The sequence below is a fragment of the Eurosta solidaginis genome, chromosome 1 (assembly GCF_040869045.1).
Source record: "Eurosta solidaginis isolate ZX-2024a chromosome 1, ASM4086904v1, whole genome shotgun sequence".
Taxonomy (NCBI): domain Eukaryota; kingdom Metazoa; phylum Arthropoda; class Insecta; order Diptera; family Tephritidae; genus Eurosta; species Eurosta solidaginis.
In genome coordinates, this window is record NC_090319.1 from 55,759,923 (window position 1) to 55,786,288 (window position 26,366).

General features: G+C 37.7%; 1 protein-coding gene across 14 annotated transcripts in view; it reads right to left on the reverse strand.

Annotated features, from left to right (window-relative positions):
* The window catches only part of LOC137253646 (HEAT repeat-containing protein 5B), a 204,480-nt gene that overhangs the window by 79,252 nt on the left and 98,862 nt on the right, over positions 1-26,366 (reverse strand). For 4 of the 14 annotated variants that reach the window (XM_067791037.1, XM_067791033.1, XM_067791023.1 and 1 more), the window contains exons 1-2: positions 18,941-19,047; positions 12,275-12,555 (exon numbers count right to left, since the gene is read on the reverse strand). The exons of 1 other annotated variant lie outside the window; for it this stretch is intronic. In XM_067791037.1, coding sequence (XP_067647138.1) covers positions 12,275-12,342 — 68 coding nt within the window. In that variant the 5' untranslated portion in view covers positions 12,343-12,555; positions 18,941-19,047. Of the gene's footprint in view, positions 1-12,274; positions 12,556-18,854; positions 19,063-26,366 lie in introns of those variants that run through there. 9 more of the 14 variants (XM_067791012.1, XM_067790983.1, XM_067791002.1 and 6 more) reach the window with 9 other exon arrangements.

Sequence of the window (26,366 nt, forward strand, 5' to 3'; positions counted from 1 at the left end):
GACAGATGATGTCTGGGTCACCCTGGTCCACATTTTGGTCGATATCTGGAAAACGCTTTCACATATACAACTTCCACCACTCCCTTTTAAAACCCTCATTAATACCTTTAATTTAATACCCATATCGTACAAACACATTCTAGAGTCACCCCTGGTCCACGTTTATGGCGATATCTCGAAAAGGCGTCCACATATAGAACTAAGGCCCACTCCCTTTTAAAATACTCATTAACACCTTTCATTTGATACCCATATCGTACAAAAAAATTCTAGAGTCACCCCTGGCCCACCTTTATGGCGATATCTCGAAAAAATGTCCACCTATAGAACTAAGGCCCACTCCTTTTTAAAATACTCATTAACACCTTTCATTTGATACCCTTATCGTACAAACAAATTCTAGAGTCACCCCTGGTCCGCCTTTATGGCGATATCTCGAAAAGGCGTCCACATATAGAACTAAGGCCCACTCCCTTTTAAAATACTCATTAACACCTTTCATTTGATACCCATATCGTACAAACTCATCCTAGAGTCACCCCTGGTCCACGTTTATGGCGATATCTCGAAAAGGCGTCCACATATAGAACTAAGGCCCACCCCCTTTTAAAATACTCATTAACACCTTTCATTTGATACCCATATCGTACCAAAAATTCTAGAGTCACCCATGGCCCACCTTTATGGCGATATCTCGAAAAGGCGTCCACCTGTAGAACTAAGGCCCACTCCCTTTTAAAATACTCATTAACACCTTTCATTTGATACCCATATCGTACAAAAAAATTCTAGTCACCCCTGGTCCACCTTTATGGCGATATCTCGAAAAGGTGTCCACCTATAGAACTAAGACCCACGCCCTTTTAAAATACTCATTAACACCTTTCATTTGATACCCATATCGTACAAACAAATTCTAGAGTCACCCCTGGTCCACGTTTATGGCGATATCTCGAAAGGCGTCCACATATAGAACTACGGCCCACTCCCTTTTAAAATACTCATTAACACCTTTCATTTGATACCCATATCGTACAAACACATTGTAGAGTCACCCCTGGTCTATCTTTATGGCGATATCTCGAAAAGGCGTCCACCTATAGAACTAAGGCACTTTTAAATACTTATTAACACCTTTCGTTTGATACCCATATTGTACAAACGCATTCTAGAGTCAACCCTGGTTCACCTTTATAACGATATTCCGAAAAGGCCCACTCCCTTTGATTGGTATTAATTGATGACGCCATTCTATTTTAATATGAGAAATTTGTTATGTCAAGAAATATGAAATTAATTCCGCATTTACTTACCTTTTGTTGATAACGCAAACTGTATCTCAAAACTTGCACAATAATAACTTTTAAAAGCAGTTACTATACGGAATTTGTTTATTTTTGGCATTCCTTTTGTGCTTTTCGCATTTTTTAAGTTTCGTTAAGCTGTGCTGCCACCTTTCTACTATTTTAAATGTCATTTATTGCGAGTCGTTAAAACTAAGTTAGTGAATAGTACAATCGATAAGGCAAGCGACAAAATCGTTAATTAAAATCTCGACAAATCGCATCGTTATAAGTTAGTGAATTCCACTACTGGTCCACCTTTATGGCGATATCCCTAAATGGCGTCCATCTATAGAACTATGGGCCACTCCCTCTTAAAATACTCTTTAATACCTTCCATTTGATACACATGTCATACAAACACATTCCAGGGTTACCCTAGGTTCTTTTTACTACATGGTGATTTTCCCTTATTTTGTCTCCACAGCTCTCAACTGATTATGTAATGTTCGGTTACACCCGAAGTTAGCCTTCCTTACTTGATTTCTTGTATATTTTATATATATTTTTCTTGTATAGTTAGAATGTTTATTACAGTGCATCCCGAAATTTTGTATGTGAATGGCCAAGACGAAATAAACTTCAATAGCCAAGTCTGAAATTTATTTATATTTACAAACGCAACATCCTGGTTGATGTGGCGATGTTACTGGTATGCATAAGATTGCGTTCAACGCATCTATATGAAAAAGTTCATTGTAGCTCGGCCATTACTGGCTGACACACCCTTTCCAGTTTAAGTTCAGAAATTTACAACTCAAGTACAGAAAATTCCAATTCAAGTTCAGAAAATTACAATTCAAGTTCAGAACTTCCAATTTAAAATCAGAAATTTACAATTCAAGTTAAGAAATTCCAATTTAAGTTCAGAAAATTACAGTTCAAGTTCAGAAATTCCAATTTAAATTCAGAAAATTACAATTCAAGCTAAGAAAATTACAATTCAAGTTCAGAATTTCCAATTTAAAATCAGAAATTTACAAATACAAGTTCAGAAATTTACAATTCAAGTTCAGAAATTCCAATTTAAGTTCAGAAATTCCAATTTAAATTCATTAAATTACAATTAAATTTCAGAAAATTGCATTTCAAGTTCGGAAAATTACAATTCAAATTCAGAAAATTATAAGTAGGGTCTTATTTTTCAAATGTTATTCCAATTCATACTACGTAACGTAATACTTATATGTTATTTTCGGAAGTGTTGATCCTTTGTTGACAATGGTGGCTTGGATATACTGTACCCCAAGTTTTCTCCAAGGCGGGTACATCCCGAGCTAAGAAATCAAACGGAGGATAACTCTTTGCAACAAGTGCATGAGGACGCTCCGGCCATGAAAGTACTTCAGTCGACACCGCACTTTGGAAGCAATGAAAGGGGGAGTCCTCCACAGAGTTGCCAGAGGCAGATGGAGGAAGTATTGATCTGTGCACACAGTGCTTATACGTTTCTTGTGGGATTGTGGACGCACTGTTGATTTCGTCATCAGTGCTGTCATACTCAATGCATATCAATGCTTGTGAGCTTTAGAATATAGCTGAATGTCCTTGAAACTGGCCTCTTAGGAGAGAAGGAGAGAGAAGAGAGGAAACGTTTTTTTCGCTATCCCCTACATGTGAGCAAAATTTATTTAAGCGAGTTAAGAAGTCCAATGCTTCCTTGACAGATAGTAGGCCTTCATGTCCTTATATCAAATTATTAGCGCTAACATTTACCATCTTACATACTTGTATTTCCATTGCATGAACGAAACAATTCTTGACAAACTTTCTGAACTTGAATTGTAATTTTCTGACCTTGAATTGTAATTTTTATACTCAGTTGAGCAGAGCTCAGAGAGTATATTAAGTTTGTTTGGATAACGGTTGGTTGTACAGGTATAAAGGAATCGAGATAGATATAGACTTCCATAAATCAAAATCATCAGGATCGAAAAAAAATTTGATTGAGCCATGTCCGTCCGTCCGTCCGTCCGTTAACACGATAACTTGAATAAATTTCTAGGTATCTTGATGAAATTTGGTATGTAGGTTCCTGAGCACTCATCTCAGATCGCTATTTAAAATGAACGATATCGGACTATAACCACGCCCACTTTTTCGCTATCGAAAATTTCGAAAAACCGAAAAAGTGCGACAATTCATTACCAAAGACAGATAAAGCGATGAAACTTGGTAGGTGGTTTGAACTTATGACGCAGAATAGAAAATTAGTAAAATTTTGGACAATGGGCGTGGCACCGACCACTTTTAAAAGAAGGTAATTTAAAACTTTTGCAAGCTGTAATTTGGCAGTTGTTGAAGATATCATGATGAAATATGGCAGGAATGTCACTCCTATTACTATATGTACGCTTAATAAAAATTAGCAAAATCTGAGAACTTTTAAAAAATAATTTTTTTTTAAGTAAAATTTTAACAAAAAATTTTATATCTTTACAGTATATAAGTAAATTATGTCAACATTCAACTCCAGTAATGATATGGTGCTACAAAATACAAAAATAAAAGAAAATTTCGAAATGGGCGTGGCTCCGCCCTTTTTCATTTAATTTGTCTAGGATACTTTTAATGCCATAAGTCGAACAAAAATTTACCAATCCTTTTCTGTGAAAATGGGCGAAATCGGTTGAAGCCACGCCCAGTTTTTATACACAGTCGTCCATCTGTCCTTCCGCATGACCCTTACCACGATAACTTGAGCAAAAATCGACATATCTTTACTGAACTTAGTTCACGTACTTATCTGAACTCACTTTATCTTGGTATAAAAAATGAACGAAATCCGACTATGACCACGCCCACTTTTTCGATATCGAAAATTACAAAAAATGAATAAAATGCCATAATTCTATACCAAATACGAAAAAAGGGATGAAACATGGTAATTGGATTGGTTTATTGACGCGAAATTTAACTTTAGAAAAAACTTTGTAAAATGGTTGTGACACCTACCATATTAAGTAGAAGAAAATGAAAAAGTTCTGCAGTGCGAAATAAAAAACCCTTGAAATCTTGGCAGGTATTACATATATAAATAAATTAGCGGTATCCTACAGATGATGTTCTGGGTCACCCTGGTCCACATTTTGGTCGATATCTGGAAAACGCCTTCACATATACAACTACCACCACTCCCTTTTAAAACTCTCATTAATACCTTTAATTTGATACCCATATCGTACAAACATATTCTAGAGTCACCCCTGGTCCACCTTTATGGCGATATCTCGAAAAAGCGACCACCTATAGAACGAAGACCCACTCCCTTTTAAAAATACTCACTAACACCTTTCATTTGATACGCATATCGTACAAACAAAGTCTAAGTTGCGATACCTCGAAAAAGCGTCCACCTATAGAACTAAGGCCCACTCCCTTTTAAAATACTCATTAACACCTTTCTTTTGATACCCATATTGTACAAACGCGTTCTAGAGTCACCCTGGTCCACCTTTATGACGATATCTCGAAAAGGCGACCACCTATACAACTACCACCACTCCCTTTAAAAACCCTCATTAATACCTTTAATTTTATACCCATATCGTACAAACAAATTCTAGAGTCACCCCTGGTCCACCTTTATGGCGATATTTCGAAACGGCTTCCACCTATAGAACTAAGGATCACTCCCTTTAAAATACTCATTAACACCTTTCTTTTGATACCCATATTGTACAAACAAATTCTAGGGTCACCCCTGGTCCACCTTTATGGCGATATGTCGAAACGGCGTCCACCTATGGAACTAAGGATTACTCCTTTTAAAATACTCATTAGCACCTTTCATTTGATACCCATATCGTGCAAACAAATTCTAGAGTCAACCCTGATCCACCTTTATGGCGATATCCCTAAATGGCGTCCACCTATAGAACTATGGCCCACTCCCTCATAAAATAATCTTTAGTGCCTTTCATTTGATAGACATGTCATACAAACACATTCCAGGGTTTCCCTCGGTTCATTTTCCCTTATGTTGTCACCATAGCTCTCAACTCTCGGTTACACCCGAACACTGCATGCGTGAGGAAGTCGGTAACCCCTTGTGCTGTTTCGATTAAACAACTTCTGCCTCATTTACCTTACAGGCTAGATATGATTTATATGGCAGAAAAACGTATGCCGGGTCAGATAGTACAAACATAATAATGCAATAAAACCATATAAGTGTACTAGTTTGATTCTACCAAATTTAGATAAATTAGCGGCAACTAAGCTTTAAACGAGATTCTATTTTTAACAGCAACATGATAAGAAAACATTGCTGGAACTGCTTAGTGCTTTATAATGTGTTAAAGAAGAAAAAAATCTCAAAAATGAAATTATGCCACTCACTTAGAAATTCAGATAAGAGTTTTGAACTAAAAACCCATTAAAAGCATATGCCACTCATGTTAGTGAAGAAACTAGTGATGCAAAGTATCGAGTAATCGTACCCAGATAACCGGTTCATTTAAAGAATAATTAGAGAATTCCTGGTTTTAAGGTCCGGGTTTTCAGTAGTTGGTTAGCTAAGCTTAAACTAAGTTTGCTTCAACTCGTCAAATTTAAACTCCAGTTAAACTAATGAATAGTTTTTCAGTCACAGTTTAAGGCCGCCTTTGGGGTAGGCTTTTTTGTACGGCAACATTGGTTCTTTATTATCTAGCTAATTTGTAGATACGTCAACAGCTGGATTTTGTTTACCCAACAAACATTTAAAAGATATTTCTCCAGCGAAATATATATCTAGTTCTGGAGGTGATGTCCTAGATCATTATCTAGTTATTCCTAAACCAGATAGTTCTCAAGTTGATATCCAACTTCATTCTCCAATCACTATCCAACCTTTGAGAAATTATGTACAATTTATAGTTTTCGAGTTGGTCTCCAACATCATTAGCATTTTCAAATTATTATCCAACCTTTGGGAGATTTTGAGAAATGTACAGCTCTCAAATGAATATTCAACACGTTTCTTCAGTTGATATCCTACATTGGATATCGAGTTGAGGTGAAGTTAAAAAAAAACCACCTCCAAGGTGGTACCACTAAAGCAAACAGCTATTGTGAGAAATAAACACCTGATGATGGCAGTAATGAAGCGTAATTTATCAAAAATAAATGGGCTTTTTTCAGAGCTAAATGTAAGTCGCAAGTTTAAGTTGGCTGATCACTGCACTGTGTTCCAAGCGGAAGTTGCTGCGATTAAGGATGCAGTGGATGAAATGCTATCCAGTGCTACTACGGTTAGGGAATTTAGCATCTACTCTGATAGCTAAGCGGCTATGAAGGCCTTGAGCTCAACTACAGTGCGGTCGAGGGTGGTCTGGGAGTGCCTGATCTCACCTGCGATTGCATCGAATTATTTTACAATTAAGATTATCTGGGTTCCGGGCCATAGTGATATCCCGGGTAACTGTCAAGCGGATCTCTTAGCTCGCATCGGTACAACTGAACCGGGTGAAGATGCCTGTAGGGATTTCGGGATTCCGCTGGCCATCTGTGGATTGCTCCTCCATAGCTGGGCCTCGAGTCAGCTCAGCAAACGTTGGGCGGACACCACGTCTTGTAGGGTAGCAAGATCTTTCTTGCCGAAAGTGGATGGCAGGAGGTCTGCTGAAATAATTGGGTTCACTAAGGCCCACCTATCAATGGTCATTGGGGTTTTGACAGGGTATCCATGCGGTACGTCTCAATATACTGGAAACTCCATCCTGCTGCAGCTGTATGGAGGATGATGAGGTGGAATCACCAAATCACTTTATGCTTGATTGCCCAGCTTTTGCTAGAACTAGGCGAAAGTACTTCGGTCGCGACTGACTTGGATTTCCCGAGGATTTATCCAAAGTTGAGATCGGTATCATTCGGAGCTTTATCGTTGCTACCCAACGATTCTCTAGGTAGCTAGATCTAAGTCACCGTTATTTTTGTTGTATATGGTGTGACAACGGACCTTCGTGTTGTCCAAGTGAGCTGTCCTTATCAGGGCAGCTACCACCTAACCTAACCTAGCTAGGTTAGGTTGAACTGGCCGGTCCATGAAGACCTCACATAGACTGAATAAGTCCATAGTGTTACCATAACCTAACCTAACCTAAAATTAATTCTAGTATGCATGAGCGTAGCTTTCGTTATAGTGTGCTTAAGTTGTCTTTAGCCATCATCCGGTGGCAAAATCCTGAGTCAGATAAATAATTTTGCATGTAAATGCAACAACAACGATTTGAGCCAGATAAATCCAGATAGAAGTCTGGTTCAGTTTGTGAGCCTGATAATTTGTTAATTACTTCTTTTTAGTTTGGCAACGCTGCCTTTAATAAACCTACTTTTTCAAAAATAGATGTCACTGCTTAGCCTTTCGCCGTATGAGTTAAATGAAAAACAGCGGCGACATCTGCCTATCACTTTTCACGTGTGCGAAAATTTCACGACATCTGCTTCTCAAGTCTCTCAATGATCCAGAGCATTTCCGTGAGAATTGAGCGTGAGCCGGAGCTGTAAAACTCACTGGATGACGGGATTTATGTGGTAGCAGCGTTCATGTACTAACGGTGGATGTTAAAGTTGTATAGGGATGAGCGATACCTGATAGCATTCTCTATAATAGTAAACTGTCTATAGCAAATTTTAAAACGTTTTTCACTTACAGTGTTCGGTTTAGGTGCGGTTTTTCAGTACAAGTTCAACTCAGTTTGTCAGTTAAACAACGCTTAGACTTATTCTGCAGTTTTTCAGTCTGCTTTAACTGAAGTTTAAGCTGAACTTAAGCGGCCGATCTGGCAGGGTTAAACTCTAGTTAACCTATCGGTGATTTGCGTTCGTTCGAAATGGCGTCGAATATACCCAACACGTATTTGGGCTTGAGTACCATTAGAGCTCATGTTAATAACTAGCATACCTCTAACATTAATGTTCCCCAGCCGATTATAACGAAGTCAAAATAGTGTGACAAATATTATCATCACTAAGCCGATACTAAGCAGCCACTCTTATGTACGTAAACAAATCAATCATCATGTACACACATACATAGAAGGCAGCAGAAAGATACTCACAAACGCATGTCATCATCAGCATAAGTAGTACTCACATATACACACGCATATGGATACAAACTACAAATATGAAGTTCACGAAATTACTAGACCTTAGGAGAAATGGGTGAACGAGGAAACTGAGAGTATAAAAGCAGTGCAAGGAGACATGACTAAGCAGTTTGATTTAAACACGCAATTAGTTGTGAAGTAAGATTTATTATGAAGTACTCTCAAAGTAGTCTAATAAAAACCATTTTGCATTATTCCATATTGGAATTATTTATTCAACAGCTTAGCGATTCGAACGTTAGCAGGAGGTTTGGAATAAGCAGAATTTCACTAAATTCGTTACAATAGCAAAAACGAGATAAAAAAACAAGGCCAAGAGCGGTGGTGGATTGCCTGCGGAGCTATTCAAATACAGCAACAATAAGTTTTTAAGGCACATGCACAAATTTCAGTGCAAAATAAGATCCGAGGCGTGCATACCCAACAATTGGAATCTATGTTTTCTTTGCCCAGTCCACAAGAAGGGTGTTAGCGTGGGCTGCTTCCGGGTTCATTTATTTCATTAATCCGATTCACCATTTCGGAGCTATTGCGATTTAAAAAATGACATTCGATTAGGGATCGTATGACACGATGCGGTCCCAGCTTTTTTCCCCCATAAAAAACATGTTTTTTTTTGTTGAGAATGCTATAATCAACTTGAGCTCTAATGTGACTCAAGGCCAAATGTTTATTCGGAAAACACATCCGTTTTAGGTAACTGTAGATAATACTGTGGCGAATGTTGACATCACTAGGCTAGTTAATAATCACGCAACAACAAAAACATGAAGCAGCCACTCATAAACAAATCAATCATCATTTACACAAATGCATACAAGGCAACGAAGATATACTCAGAAACACTTGTAATCATCAGCCGAAGTTGTGACTCACACATGCACACGCATATGTGTAGCTCAATTACCAAGCAGGAGGTACAACAGTTCTATAAGGTGAAACGTTTAGACTTTAGTAGAAATATGCGAATGAAGCAACGGATAGTATAAAGCAGCGCAAACTGAGTAGTCTGTAATCAGTTTGATTTAAACACGCAATTAGCTGTGTTGTGAAGAACTCTCAAAGTAGTCTAATAAAGACCATTTTGCATTACTGAATATTGGAGTTATATATTCGACAATTTAGCGATTCGAACGTTTGCAGAAGGTGTATAATAACAAGGATTTCCCAAATTACGTTACAATAAATTAATTGTGAAATACATATTACTATCTAAGCTAGAGTTCGGAAACGCACTCTTCAGAACCGATTTTTTAAAATAGTCGCGACCTCACATCGCTGGCACAAGTTTGCAAGTATGTTGTAGTACACGGGTATGTAGTTACATTTGTGCACTTATGCACATAAACTCTTGACCTTAACTGGAAGGGGTGGCACATACATGTGTATATGCATATGTAATATACAATAACCATAATTTGGAGGAAATTCAACTCTGAGATTTTTTAGGCCGAACTTATGGCGTATGCTAGTTGAAATATTTTCTACCGAATTGATGGAACCTACAGTTTAATGATAACTTCGGGCGATTTAGATAGTACTTCCTAAAAATATATTCATGGAAGCGTATAGATGTTACTCGACCCCCAAATCTAACCAAGCTACTTGCGTATCCGCGAAAGTGGTAAGACGCAATGTCTATTTGAAAAAACACTATGTAACAACAAATAACTTTAGAAATTTTGTTAATGAAAAAAATATTAAAGCATTATGCGCAATGTTTTGTCCTTGCCGAAGACCTTTTTCAATTGTGATTCTCTTTATTTTTTGGATTTTCCCATAGGGTGCTGATATATATTGGAACGATTTTCTGTCATCCCTTTTCAAATTTGGTTTGGATACAAATACTGAAGATGGCAAAACCTTACCTACTACATTCACTTGTTTCGAAATACTATTAAATAAAAATAGTGTATTTCGGAACGATGTTCCGTCCACCCTTGCCAAATTTGGTTTGGAGACAAAGGCGATAAGGACACTCCCCGAAGGCCTTGGGGAGTTTTTATCGATGTTGATCGTCCTTTGCCGGAGGGCAGATCCGGTACGTTCCGGTAAAAAGCACTATTAAGGCACCAGCCCGATCAACTCGGAAACGATTTAGTATGACCACATGAAACCTTCAAGGCATTCACTACAATTATTGGCATTATGGTTAGTTCAACCAAGCTTTTTGTCCTACTATTGGTCTTCGGTTGACCCTATTCTGTAAAAATAACAGATTCTCAATCAATCTGTTTTTTTCTGTTGAAAGAACTGATTTCATTGGTCATTCCAACAGTGAAGAACTTGTGAATATTATGCAAATGCATCAGCTAATTTTAAAGATAAACTTTCGCTCACGCCACTCGCTACTTTGTCCTTCTGACTATCGTGCCACAGAAATCTCTTTTATATCATCAACAGTCCTTGCTGTTGTTTTAATGTTGACGAAAATCTATTACTTTCATCGGTATTCTTAGGGTGACATTAAAGTTTGTTAGTTAACAGAGCAGTAACTTGCGGTCACCGTGGTGTGGTGGTACCGTACCCGCCTATCACACCGAAGATCCTGGGTTCACGCCTCGGGCAAAAAAAATTGGAAACAAGTTTTTTCTGAGCTCGGTCTCCCCTCGGCAGTGATTTGACAAGCACTCCCCAGTGTATTTCTGCCATGAAAAGCTTCTGAGGGAAAACTGATCTGCCTTGCACATGCCGTTCGGAGTCGGCATAAAAAATGTAGGTCTCTTCCCGCCAATTTGTAGGAAAATTTAAAAAAAAGCACGACGCAAATTGGCAGAGATTTTCGCCCTGAAATCTCTTCGCAGGTTGTCGCGTCTTGCATTTTATTTTCAGTTAACAAAGCAGAGCTAAGCGTCCACCGTAGTGTGAGGGAAGCGTGCAACGCCTACGAACACCGAAGATCCTGGGTTCGAGGAAAAGGCAACATCAAAATCTTTAGAAAAAAGTTTTTTTAATTAGAAAAAATAAAAATCTGAACGGGCCCGCCCGGCAGAGCTGTAGCCCGTTTCTGTAACCTTTCGTTATAATAACGAAGGATTTCCTATCGCAAGACTCGTTTCGCTTTCGATATGAAAAGTGTTTCTGTAACACACTCAATTCACCTTGCGATATAATAGTGGTGAGTTTTTATCATATCGATGGAACAATCGAAATGGAACATAGGATCTGTCATTAATAGCGAAAAAGGTATAGTAACAAAAATTAAGTCGTACAAATTGTTATTTTGTGATCGTGCTACCTTAAGTTTTTATTCTAACATACGAACTTTTCGGCTCAGGAAGGCACTATTGGGACCGCTAAAAGTCGCCATTGCCACTTTTTTGTTGGCCTTCATAATTTCCATCGGTTTCACCTTCTGATTTTTTGAAAATTTTCCACTTCTGGTTTTTTTCTATAAAATATAAAATTAATTAGAAATCAAAAATTCCAAATCAGTTACAAACAAACGAGCTTCACTCATTTTCCTTTTATATCACGACCTTTGGAGCTAGTGATATGAATATCGCAAGAAATATCGAAAATACATACTCACCACTCATACAGAAACACTCCCTTGCGATAACCATGAATCAGGATTGCATTTTGCGATATAATTCGTAGGCTACAGAAACGTGCTACTGTGGCTTGTATTTGATGAACTTTTTTGTTCATTTGACTGTTGAATTACTCAATTTAGAATAAACTATTCAAGCTTATTCAACAGTTATTTTCAAATTTCGTTTTAATTGACCCGTAATTCGGTTGATTTTACTAGCTTTTTACTTTCAGTGTAAGACAAAATTCCTCTTTTTGGGTTTGGTTACCAAACAATATAAAAAAAATTCCTGAAGTACCTACCTTCTCGCTTCGGTGATGACTTTACGAAAAAACTGTGGAGTGCGTGCAAAATTCTGCAAATTTTCCATTTGTATAGCAGAACAGGTGTTTGTTGCTTTTTTGCGGTAATATTCAAATATTTATTTGCTAACATTCATTTATTTGCAGCGACATTTAGTTCTTTAAATTTTGTTTTTATTTAATTTAAAATAATTTTTATTCGCTATAATTATGCACTCGTATATAATAATACACTGGTAAAGTTTTAACAAATAATATTGAGAAAACGTTCTACAAATTATCTGAGATAGCATTTAAGAGTTGAAAAGAGAAAAGCTTCGGTAACTAGTGATCAAAATGTCTGGTTGAGAACCAGAACTAAAGTACCAAACAAGTACTAGCCCAATAGTTACTACATTTTCTCTTGTTCAAAAATAGACAGCTTGGATTTTCATATAAAGTTAAGGTTAAGTTGAACCGGCCGGTCAACACAGACCCCACATAGACTGAATGTGTCATCAGAATAATGTTATCAGAATTTGTTTGACGACCAAATATTAAAGGTGTCAAAACACACGGCTCTAATTGCATGTTCATTGACCCAACTATCGGGTCATGTTCCCTGCCGAAACACTTCGTAGCCGAATCATTTGTACAAAATTTGCTTATAACCGGGTGTACAATCGCAGGGTCTTATCTTGGTAAGATACTGAGTCTATCAATCCGCCTACCATTTTAAGGATAATGGCATCCGGTTGCAATGCAACTCTACCTTAAGTTCCATTACCATTCCATTCTAAGCATTAATAATTCACTTTATCATTTCTGGCGCTTGGGACACGATACAATTTCAAAATTTTAATAAAAGTTTTAAGGGAAGTGAACAACCTTTTCTGAGTACCAGTATATCCTACATCACAACTAAGGGATGTGATTACAACCTCTCCGTCACATCAAATTAAAATGTGCGTTGTAGGATCGACGGCATTCCTTAACTAATAATCGGATATTCAAAACATTTTAAAAAGAAGTCTGGGCACAAACCCATTCTTACAACTATCAACTCTTATCCAAATACGATAGACATCTGCTTCCCTATCATTTACTTCCAGGATACACCGAACAATTTAGGGATGTTTCCAACCGTTCCTTTGGCCTTCCTCAGAAGAATATTTGAAAAATTTTTGCTTAGGTTAGAATAGGTAAAAAGGCTGGCTTACCCTTGTGGGCGAACCAAGTGAAAACTTTATTGCCAAATTTGCAACAAATAAGACCGCATTACTCTGAAGCGAATGCTTTATTGCCCACTTCAGCGTAGCTTCGTTAAGTAAACCACAGCCTCCGCGAATCTCCCAGGAGGGGGCCGGTCCCAAGGACAGGAGATGACACCTTTATACAAGCGATACGTTTTATACGGATCACAACTAGCTTTTCCTGCTCCCGCGGTACAGTTTTTATTAACCGTGATAGCGTTACGCAAGCGATCCGCATTTCTCCCTCTCGACTTATCACGCCTCAGGATTGTGCAGCCTGTTGGTATTTTGCTCGCCTTTTACGAATGGTATACCTACCGCGAGCATATTCTAACCCCATACCCGCAGGTGGTGGCTTGAGCCCAAAAACTTAGCCCCACGTATAGAGATTGGCTCGAATTCCAAGAGGATAACTTCTGCGATTTCCGCTGAACGATCACAGAACCGATGTGTCACTCGATTTTATGCACGTGGATGCGGAGTTTTCAATGTCCTGTAAAAATAGCTGTTAGGATTATTAAGGTATTTTTTGAGTCCTATGGTTTCCCTTTAGCGACTTGTTCTTTATTCTCCTAACAGTAACTTATATTGCCTTAAACATGACGCATTGCGCCACTGCTCTTCTTTCTTTCTTCTAATAATAAATCCCCCCCCCCCCCCCCCCCCATTTTTCCTTTGGGATAACTGGCAGAAACGTCTCAGGCCCAATAGGTTGTAACTTATATTGTCTTAAACATGAAGCTTTGCGCCACTGCTCTTCTTTCTTTCTTCTAATAATAAATGCCTCCCAATATCCTTTCGGATAACTGGCAGAAACGTCTCAGGCCCAATAGGTCGTGCATTCGCTGTCTCTCTCGCCGCTTTGAGCATCCTCGGGTCCAAAGACATCAGCCCAATCCCCTCAGGAGTTTTCAAGCCATACTTTATATCTTTTCTGATAAGAGCACCTGCTTGAGGACAACATCTCTCGGGAGTTGAGAGATGGGGATCTTCTTCCATAATTCCTCCATGTTTCGGGATGAGATGAACTTTTCTTTGCCCAAGCCCTAGTTTGCAATATTTAGAAGTGTTCGCTTGGCTGATAGCTCTATCGCTGTTATAGACTACGTGGCCCGAGTTGACATGGAGTCGAAATGTTCCATAGGAGTTTGGTGTCGAAGACGACCCCAAGTACTTTACTTTTAGGGTTGATAGGGCACTTCTTATAGTGAAAGGGATAATGGCCGTCTTTAATGGGTTGATGTTAAGCCTTAATACTGGCGCAGCATCTCTTTGTTATGTTTAATGCTCTTTCTATGATATCACATAGAGTGCTATCGAATTTATTCCTTACAATAATTAATATATCAGCTTGAAAAACTTTGCAGACTTCTGCGCTCCCAAGAAGCGGTGACAGGAACTCCTCGTTGGGAGCACCCCTTGTTGTATTGACCTGAACTGCGTTGTTCCCCACCTGGGCTTCAGCGATTCTCGTGCAAAATAGAGTGTCTATCCATATACGCATAGGCTCCTGAATTCCTCTTCTTTACATAGCTATATTTACGCTTTCGTGAGACGTATTAGAACCAACATGTGAAATTTCGATGTGGATCGAAACCAACAGAATAGTACCATCAAAAGAACTGGATCGATGCTGGTTGTTTTTAGACTAGGTCGGAACTATAGAAAAGGTAATGCAACGGGGACAATTTTCACCGCCTAGGACCACGCCATGTTGAATTCGTCAGTTGAAAGCATGTAAAATAGATAGATGGCGAACTAGTAATGATTCCGTATGTACTCGAGGCGCATCAATTTTGAACTAGAGATTTTTCCTTTCAGTATAAGTGCTGCTCACATACACATCTTTAAATTCATTTTTCCTCTTGCAGAAGCATAAAAAATAAACGAGGAAGATTTATTATTGGAACGATATTTGCTTTTAAGTTGTTTTTGTCGCAATCTCTTTTGCTTTATTGAAATTCCTTGCATTTTTCTTTGGCAAAGTTTCTGTAGAAATCAATAATTAACGAGCGAATTTAAGCATTCCAAATAAAGAAGAAAAATTTTGATTTTAGCACAAAAAGACGCACATCAATGTAAAAATTGGCAGCGATTTAGTTTAGCACCCCCCGAGTTCGGGGTTAAACTTGGTATCAAATGAAAGAGGGAGTTTTCCCGATCACAAATATATATAACTTAAAGTGCGCCAACTTATAGTTTACGAGTTATTTGATGTTAAAGTTTGCAAATTTAGCAAATTTCTATAGCACTTTCAGTTACAATTTACACATTTTCAAAACCTTTATGCACATAAATATCTATATAAATTGGCAACGATACACTTAAATTTCATTTTAGTATATTTCACATATAATTCTTGCATTGTTTTTACTTAATTTAAATGTTTTTATTAAATAAATCGCGCTTTTGTAGCAACATTCACATTTATGTATGTATATATTTTATCGATGACATTACAAAGCTGTGCTGCCACATCAACAAAGAAAAAACAAATATAAATATTAACATGCCACCTTTCAGTTATACGCCAATTACACGGCTCAAGTATCCTTGTGCCAATTACCAATTTGCACAAGGATTTGCCCGGTGTGTGCACTGGTTGCGCTATTTGCGCAGAGAACTGCGCTAAAATCAAAACGATTTTGATATTTACGCATGTCTGCAAATATTGCACATGCTTTTTTCTTCGTGTGTGGTGAATCTTACACAGTTTACCTGTGGTTTCTGATAATATAACATCAGTAATTATTGCTTAAAAATGTTAATACGAAGGCGTAAGGACCATCTCTAGCTTGTAACAGGAATTCACACAAATTCAATAATATATAATAATTGTTTATCAATTAGAACACATGTTTCATTTGTTGCGGTAGTTGAAAAATGAATATTGCGCAGTGCTGCAATGAGTTGAGCTGGTCTTGCAACTAAAATATAAAAATTATAAATACAATGGAAAATAAACGCTTCTGGTGCGAGTTTTTCGACTTATACTGTGAATTACCAGCACTGTGGAAAATAAATAGTGTTTTTTTCATACAATTAGTGCCTTTTTTATACAATTAAAACACATGTTTCATTTGGTGCGCTACATTAAAAATGAATATTGCGCAGTGTTTTTGAGCCGTGTATGTCAAAATTTTCATTTGCACAAATTCCGTCGTTTTATATTTGCGCATGGCTTTTGTGTCATGTATGGGCCGTCTTAATAAAGAAAAAGGAAAATATATATTTTTACTACTATGCGGAAGGACATCACCGTGGCGGTAGCGACGGTTATACCACGCACCCGGACTTGGCATGGCGTAGCCCAGGGTTATTTTAAATAAGCGCGGCCGAAGGCCGCCTACGCGGAAAGGTGTTCTACGCAGAATTACTGTGCATGGCGCAGCCGGTGTTGGATCGGATAACATAACAATAAACATAAGAGTTATAAGGTAATATGCGGAAGGACATCACCGTGGCGGTAGCCACGGTTATACCACGCACCCGGACTTGGCATGGCGTAGCCCAGGGTTATTTTAAATAAGCGCGGCCGAAGGCCGCCTACGCGGAAAGGTGTTCTACGCAGAATTACTGTGCATGGCGCAGCCGGTGTTGGATCGGCTAACATAACAATAAACATAAGAGTTATAAGGTAATATGCGGAAGGACATCACCGTGGCGGTAGCCACGGTTATACCACACACCCGGACTTGGCATGGCGTAGCCCAGGGTTATTTTAAATAAGCGCGGCCGAAGGCCGCCTACGCGGCAAGGTGTTCTACGCAGAATTACTGTGCATGGCGCAGCCGGTGTTGGATCGGCTAACATAACAATAAACATAAGAGTTATAAGGTAATATGCGGAAGGACATCACCGTGGCGGTAGCCACGGTTATACCACACACCCGGACTTGGCATGGCGCAGCCCAGGGTTATTTTAAATAAGCGCGGCCGAAGGCCGCCTACGCGGCAAGGTGTTCTACGCAGAATTACTGTGCATGGCGCAGCCGGTGTTGGATCGGCTAACATAACAATAAACATAAGAGTTATAAGGTAATATGCGGAAGGACATCACCGTGGCGGTAGCCACGGTTATACCACACACCCGGACTTGGCATGGCGTAGCCCAGGGTTATTTTAAATAAGCGCGGCCGAAGGCCGCCTACGCGGAAAGGTGTTCTACGCAGAATTACTGTGCATGGCGCAGCCGGTGTTGGATCGGATAACATAACAATAAACATAAGAGTTATAAGGTAATATGCGGAAGGACATCACCGTGGCGGTAGCCACGGTTATACCACGCACCCGGACTTGGCATGGCGTAGCCCAGGGTTATTTTAAATAAGCGCGGCCTAAGGCCGCCTACGCGGAAAGGTGTTCTACGCAGAATTACTGTGCATGGCGCAGCCGGTGTTGGATCGGCTAACATAACAATAAACATAAGAGTTATAAGGTAATATGCGGAAGGACATCACCGTGGCGGTAGCCACGGTTATACCACACACCCGGACTTGGCATGGCGTAGCCCAGGGTTATTTGAAATAAGCGCGGCCGAAGGCCGCCTACGCGGAAAGGTGTTCTACGCAGAATTACTGTGCATGGCGCAGCCGTTGTTGGATCAGCTAACATAACAATAAACATAAGAGTTATAAGGTAATATCAGCTCGTTCACGAATGCAAAAAAGAGCTTTTTCAAATTTTTGGTAAATAAAGACTAGAAAAGTTAAAGATATATATACATCAGATGAAATAATTTTTACAAGTTATTTTTCGATTCTGCACTTGTTCCGTTTTTTAGATGTGGCAGCACAGCTTTGTAATGTCATCAATAATATATATATATACATAAATGTGAATGTTGCTACAAAAGCGCGATTGATTTAATAAAAACTTGTATATTAAGTAAAAACAATGCAAGAATTATATGTGAAATATACTAAAATGAAATTTAAGTGTATCGTTGCCAATTTATATAGATATTTATGTGCATAAAGGTTTTGAAAGATGTGTAAATTGTAACTGAAAGTGCTATAGAAATTTGCTAAATTTGCAAACTTTAACATCAAATAACTCGTAAACTATAAGTCTGCGCACTTTAAGTTATATATATTTGTGATCGGGAGAACTCCCTCTTTCATTTGATACCAAGTTTAACCCCGAACTCGGGGGGTGCTATTCTAAAATTTTCCCTAAAAATTAATTTTAACATTTTTTTTTATTGCATATATGTATCTTGTATTTTTATTGCACACCAAGAGGTCTATTTTTGCGTAACGAAAGGCATGAAAGATATTTCACAAATTTTCTTAAAATTTAACACACAAGTAGATCCACACTTTGAGCTATAGCGGCGCAGGTACTCACAAGGTGTGGGATTTGTAAATGCACCTGAGAAGATGATTGTTAAACTATTTTTACTTTATTTCTCACATAAATACATATTTTTCTACCTTCTCACACATTCAGATTTTTTTATACACTCATACACTTAACACAATTTATTATTCCGATTTCACCTTTCGATGTCTCTGGCAACGAAAAAATTACTGGCTCACCACGTTGATGGTTCGCTGCTTGGTTGCCTTGTTCATCCGTTTTCCGACAATGCGAATGAGATTGCAAGGAAATACAAGTAGCGCGTGTTCCATTCCGCAGCAATAGTTGCTGCGAATATGATTGCCACCAAGACAGTAACATAAGGGTGCACGAAGAGGGTCCACTGCCCCACAATAATCGCAACATGTTACGCAAATTATAGAGCAACAGTGTCCTGGGCTCAAATCGTAAGATACGATCACGGATCGGCAACCATACGAAAGAAAATTACGTGATGCGTGAAACGTATAAACAAAATGGGATTATAACATATGAAAGCAAACGGAACGTAATTTATTTTCACTTCACAATAAGTTTTACGATCCACATTAGGTTGAATTGTATTTTTAGCTCACAATAGATTTTGAACTGTCAAATTCGTTGCCAAAAAAATTAAAAATAAATTTAATAACTGCGATGGATCGAATTTTATTGTTTTGTTTGTAATAGCGAATGCGGTAAAAAGATAGTCAGACGGCGGTTAAGAGAGTGCAGTAACCCTTTGGACTTATCGAACAAAGCGCAAGCATATCATTCATGTATTATTTCTTTGTAACAAAAAAATATTGCAGTTTCTTGAAGAGATTTCGCTTAACTTAAAAAGCTTTTAGTTTCTTTCTGGAGAAGTTTAATTTGAATAAAGCCGACACCAAAGCGGGTGTCTCGCCATGAATTCCGCCAATATTTCCTTTTGGCTTGGATTAAGCTTGTTTGAATTCGACCTGTTTTTAATAATAAAGTGTTTGAAATTTGTTATTATATTTTGACAATAGTTTTTGTTTTATCGGCCTATTGATAAAGGATTCAAGGTTCATCTATTTTAAAATTTTTTTTACATTTTCAATAAAATTTGTGTGTACACGATCGCCAGTTTGTGTTCGAATGAAACTGGAACGTAAAATTTTGTAACAGTAAACTTGTATTGCATTTCAGTATGTAAGCTGCCAAATAGCATGCAATTTTTCCACTCCATTAGACCTAGTTTACATATAACTAGATTATCTTCATTTTCATACTTAACTCGCAATCGTTGATTACATAACTAGATTTCTCATATAAATTTTTTCTTTCGATAATCGGTAATTACGATAAAAGTTTAAAGATGTGGATTTTTTTCATAGAAAAAGTTCCACCTACCTCTAGAGTGTAATCCCTAATTGGAAGCAGAAAATAAAAGAGAAACATGAAAATTTTACAGAAAATAATCTAGTTCCTATGGAACATATGTAAACGGGTGAATTATCTATGTATTGGCGATTTATTGTATATAAGGGCATATGTAAACGGGGCTTTAGGCATTCAATAAATCAATAATGAGATAATTAAGAAAACTTGACTAATTATTTCATTAGGCATCTGTGTGAAATGGACATAAGACGACCAGACTAAGCCCAACATACGCAAACACGCATGCATTTTTATTAATATTGCCTGTGGCGTGGCACCGCCAACTTTTCCAAAATTTTACATAGCCAGAAAAATACCGGGTGACCACGTGAACTTGCTGTGAAATTTTAGTCAAGATTACTTGAGTACTTTGGATGCCCATATGTCGCACACACACAGATTCATTTTTACTTACAATTGGGAAAAGAACGACTTGCCCTTTCATTTTTTTGCAAAACATTTGTTGTGCCACCGGGTTGTCGCGCGATCATCTGCGAAGCTCAAAATAGGTATAAATCACACATACACGTACCCATATATGTGGACGTGACACCGCATATTAATATATAGGGTACATTTTCTTAATTATCAAAGGTTTGAGGCAAACAGACATGGCTTTTTGACAAAAATAAATTCATATTGGCTTCGGGCTTGGCACTGCCAAAAAAAAAATATCGAGTGATCGCGTGAACCAACCCTCAAAATTTATTGAAGATCGGTTGAGTACTTTGGATGCCTATAAAATACACACACATCCATTATTATTTATAAGATAACTTCGCTAATGAATATCGTCTATTTTTTGTCTCGCCCGTGACAATTGAGGAGTTGCGTGCAGAAAGGGATCAAGGGTCGAAGATTCTACTGTATCATTATCTACATTATTTTTAACAATTTATCGAAAAACATACATTTATATGAATTTAAAAAAAAACAACTTAAAATAAACTAACAATTTTTTAGAATGAAAAAATTTAAAAAATTGCACAATACACATTTTTTCAAGCCAAAACGAATTTTGGTATTCGCAGGGTGAAAAATAAAAGACTAACAGAACCTTTAATTAATAAGAAATGTTGCGGTCAAAATAAGGCCTGCAATATATAAAAGCTTTTGGCGCTTTTAAGCTACAAATCGTTCTATGTAAGTCTGTCCTAAAGACGAAAAAGGCGGCAACTAAAGCGTTTCTCACAATCCGCCTTAAGAATAAAAACTTTACTACAGTTCGGAAGGGAGTACTCCGAAACTACTCATGCCTTCTCCCCAAATTCTACGGGACTAATAAAACCGATTGAAGAAATTTAAGACAAATAACTATTCCCTCAAATTAATGAAAATTTGTATACAAAGATGGACTTTTTTCTGATTCCAAAGAAGTTTTCCTCAAATTAAAGAAAATTTTCTTAGCAAGTGTTTTCCTCATTTTAGATAAGTGTTTTTTTTTCTGAGGGTAGTACATACATACATGAATATTTAAGTAGGGAAGGATTTTTTGCGTTTGCAAAGAATTTCAGAATTCATGAGTCTCTATGTAATATTCAGCTTCTCAGGTCGTTCTAGTATAGATATATATACCACTTGAGCCCCTCAGTTGCGACCTTGCTACGCCCTTGGTTGTAATTTAAAATAATATGTATATAAGTGCATATATGAATGAGCTAATGTTTTGTCCAAACAAAGGGCAAAACTTCATACATGCATATGTTTGGTGGTGCGTATTTCTCCACAAAGAGTCGACCGAGACAAAAGTCAACACGAGAGCCAACGTCAACATCGAAGCTAACGTTGATTTCGTTGGTGTTAATGTTTTCCTATACCCAGTAGCAAAAGGTAATAGGTAGGAAATGAGTTGGTAATAGTCAAAGTGAGGGTCCACTGCTGAATTCATCGCTGAATTTTAACACAGCGATGTCCTACGAAATTCATACCTGAACAACTAGCTTACCCGTGGATATTAACCAGTCAATTATATGAATTACCAACTCACATACTTGGGGAAATGAATTGATCAGCTCTTCACATTACCGACACACATACTTTGATTTAAATAATTTTGTTCAAAATAACAACAACGATTTTAAAACGAAATTTGTTTCTTCTCTCACCCCGCAACCTATTACCAACTCGCTTACCTTTTTCAGTTCTGAATTATTTTGCTACTGGGTAATTATGCTTTATATATACATACGTATTACATATGTATGTGTGAGCATAAGATTGCGCCAAAAAATATGCACCTCTTAGGTACGGGTTTTCAGTTATTCGACACGGTTCAAATAGTAGCGTGTGCAGTGCATAATAACTTTCATCAAAAAAAAAAATATATATAAATATTGTTGTTTTCGTTTGTTTTTCAACTTTAACGTTTTTTTTTTTTCAAACGAAAACGTTTTGCTCCATAAACAATCTCAAAAAAATTTGGTTTTCGAATTTGAGTATTTTTTCTTTTTTTACATATAAAAATTGCTCAAAAATCTCTAACTCAGAGCTACTTAACCCCTAAATACTTATAGGTAGCTCTTTTGTTTTTGTATTGCCCCGAAGAAAAGACAAAGACACAAAATCACACTTTAAACATAAAAAAAGTTTTCATAGCACTCCCATATACATAAATTCGATTCATATGAAAGTGCCTGAATTTCATATGAAAGTGCAAAGAAAAAGCACTTCCAAATGAAGCCAAGGAACTCCGGTATGATATTCAAATTTACACAAGCAGATTGACAACAAACATTTTTTCAAAATTATTGCAGCAAAATTAATTCAAAATTTATTCATTAAGGGGACCATAAAATTCTTAAAATATTAAAATTTTTTTTTTTTTATATACAACTACCACCACTCCCTTTTAAAACTCTCATTAATACCTTTAATTTGATACCCATATCATACAAACATATTCTAGAGTCACCGCTGGTCCACCTTTATGGCGATATCTCGAAAAAGCGACCACCTATAGAACGAAGACCCACTCCCTTTTAAAAATACTCACTAACACCTTTCATTTGATAAGCATATCGTACAAACAAAGTCTAAGTTCCGATACCTCGAAAAGGTGTCCACCTATAGAACTAAGGCCCACTCCCTTTTAAAATACTCATTAACACCTTTCTTTTGATACCCATATTGTACAAACGCATTCTAGAGTCACCCCTGGTCCACCTTTATGACGATATCTCGAAAAGGCGACCACCTATACAACTACCACCACTCCATTTAAAAACCCTCATTAATACCTTTAATTTTATACCCATATCATACAAACATATTCTAGAGTCACCGCTGGTCCACCTTTATGGCGATATCTCGAAAAAGCGACCACCTATAGAACGAAGACCCACTCCCTTTTAAAAATACTCACTAACACCTTTCATTTGATAAGCATATCGTACAAACAAAGTCTAAGTTGCGATACCTCGAAAAAGCGTCCACCTATAGAACTAAGGCCCACTCCCTTTTAAAATACTCATTAACACCTTTCTTTTGATACCCATATTGTACAAACGCGTTCTAGAGTCACCCCTGGTCCACCTTTATGACGATATCTCGAAAAGGCGACCACCTATACAACTACCACCACTCCCTTTAAAAACTCTCATTAATACCTTTAATTTGATACCCATATCATACAAACATATTCTAGAGTCACCGCTGGTCCACCTTTATGGCGATATCTCGAAAAAGCGACCACCTATAGAACGAAGACCCACTCCCTTTTAAAAATACTCACTAACACCTTTCATTTGATAAGCATATCGTACAAACAAAGTCTAAGTTGCGATACCTCGAAAAAGCGTCCACCTATAGAACTAAGGCCCACTCTCTTTTAAAATACTCATTAACACCTTTCTTTTGATACCCATATTGTACAAACGCGTTCTAGAGTCACCCCTGGTCCACCTTTATGACGATATCTCGAAAAGGCGACCACCTATACAACTACCACCACTCCATTTAAAAACCCTCATTAATACCTTTAATTTTATCGTACAAACAAATTCTAGAGTCACCCCTGGTCCACCTTTATGGCGATATTTCGAAACGGCTTCCACCTATAGAACTAAGGATCACTCCCTTTAAAATACTCATTAACACCTTTCTTTTGATACCCATATTGTACAAACAAATTCTAGGGTCACCCCTGGTCCACCTTTATGGCGATATGTCGAAACGGCGTCCACCTATGGAACTAAGGATTACTCCCTTTTAAAATACTCATTAGCACCTTTCATTTGATACCCATATCGTGCAAACAAATTCTAGAGTCAACCTTGATCCACCTTTATGGCGATATCCCTAAATGGCGTCCACCTATAGAACTATGGCCCACTCCCTCATAAAATAATCTTTAGTGCCTTTCATTTGATAGACATGCCATACAAACACATTCCAGGGTTTCCCGCGGTTCATTTTCCCTTATGTTGTCACCATAGCTCTCAACTCTCGGTTACACCCGAACATAACCTTCCTTACTTGTTTGAACTTGAATTGTAATTTTCTGAACTTGAATTGGAGATTCTGAACTTTAATTGTAAATTTCTGAACCTGAATTATAAATTTCTGAATTTAAAGTGGAAATTCTGAACTTGAATGTGTAATTTTCTGAACTTAAACTGGAAAAGGTGTAGTACAAACTCTTTCTGAGCTGGCAACACGTCAACTCATTTTATTTACGACTGCTAAAGCTTTAGGAAACGTGCGACATCTATGAACAACTTTCTCTAATGTAACCACCAGCACTACCGTCATCAACTCAGTGTCGCCAGAAGCTCCAATAAAACCAAACTCGAATCTGACACAAAAATATCATTCGACTCAAAGGCGCAATCAACGACATTAACTCCCCAATGAGTAGCGTGAAAAATTTGCTTGGTGTCATTGCGCTCACTCCCTGAGTTCACATCGCCTTTGACGTTGGTGTCAGTTTGCCTACAGCACAAAAAATGCTCCACTAGGAAGCCGTAGTTAACGTATCAATTATATAAAAAATTGCTTTGTATTTGAAGTACGCAATATTCTTAATGGTGTTGATAATACAGCCTTGGCATTGTAAAAACCGCAATGAATATCATTTCCGACGGTAGAAATTACAATATCTATGCTAAATTCATATAATACGACCCCAGAAAATGCGTAATTGTATATTGAACATTTATTGGAAATTTTTTTCGAAAAGGATAAACGGAGAGTAATAGTGTTCCGATGAATATTGCGAATACTGTATACTTCGGCACGCACATATCGCCTGATGAGTTAAATATCACCGCATCTCGGCTGTAGTTTCGAAAAAGCCGTATTTCAGTAAAGTTTTCCTTTGAAGAACGCTCTACTTCAGAATCATTTTCAAAATTACTTATCTTAGAAGGGCGGGATATCTTGCAGCAGAGAGGCGCAGGCATACATATGTATATTTTTTTTAAATAGGAAAACAACTTTATCTTAAATCAATTGACAATTTTTGGATATATGAAATGTAATTAGTTTCAATGCGATTACTGCAGAACATCTGTCACTGCAGACTCTGACTTGAAGCCTGTGACACATTTCGCCAATGTCCATTGTTCCTTTAAACATATATTCGTTACGGGTTTTCCAATTCTGTTTTTACTTTGCGTTTTTATTTTGCGTTTATCAATAAGCTTCTTCTAAAAGAACTCCGGCGGTCGTAATCCGAAATTAATCATTAGGAGCCGCTTTGCAACCGTAATGCGGGTACTACGATAACGATATCGATATAGAAGTTATTTCAAATATTACTCTAGAAATGTCCCGTACCCTATAGTATCGAAACAAATGTAGATGTTGCCATCGAAAGAGAGAGCAAAAAGAGGAGGCGACTAAATTACCAGATTCATGATTCCTCATGGAACTTGGGGGTGGGGAGGGAGGGATGGCCTGAAGGTTTAATGTGGCCATATAAATCGTTCCAGAGATGGTCGGGCTACCACCTTAATGGTGCTGTGTTACCGGAGCGTACGGGATCTGTATCCGGCAAAGGACCATCACATCGATAACACTCCCCAAAGCCTTTGGGGAGCAACCTTATCGCTACAACAACAACAACAACAAGGAGGGAAAAATGAAATCTTAATGCAATATAAGATCACGGATTCG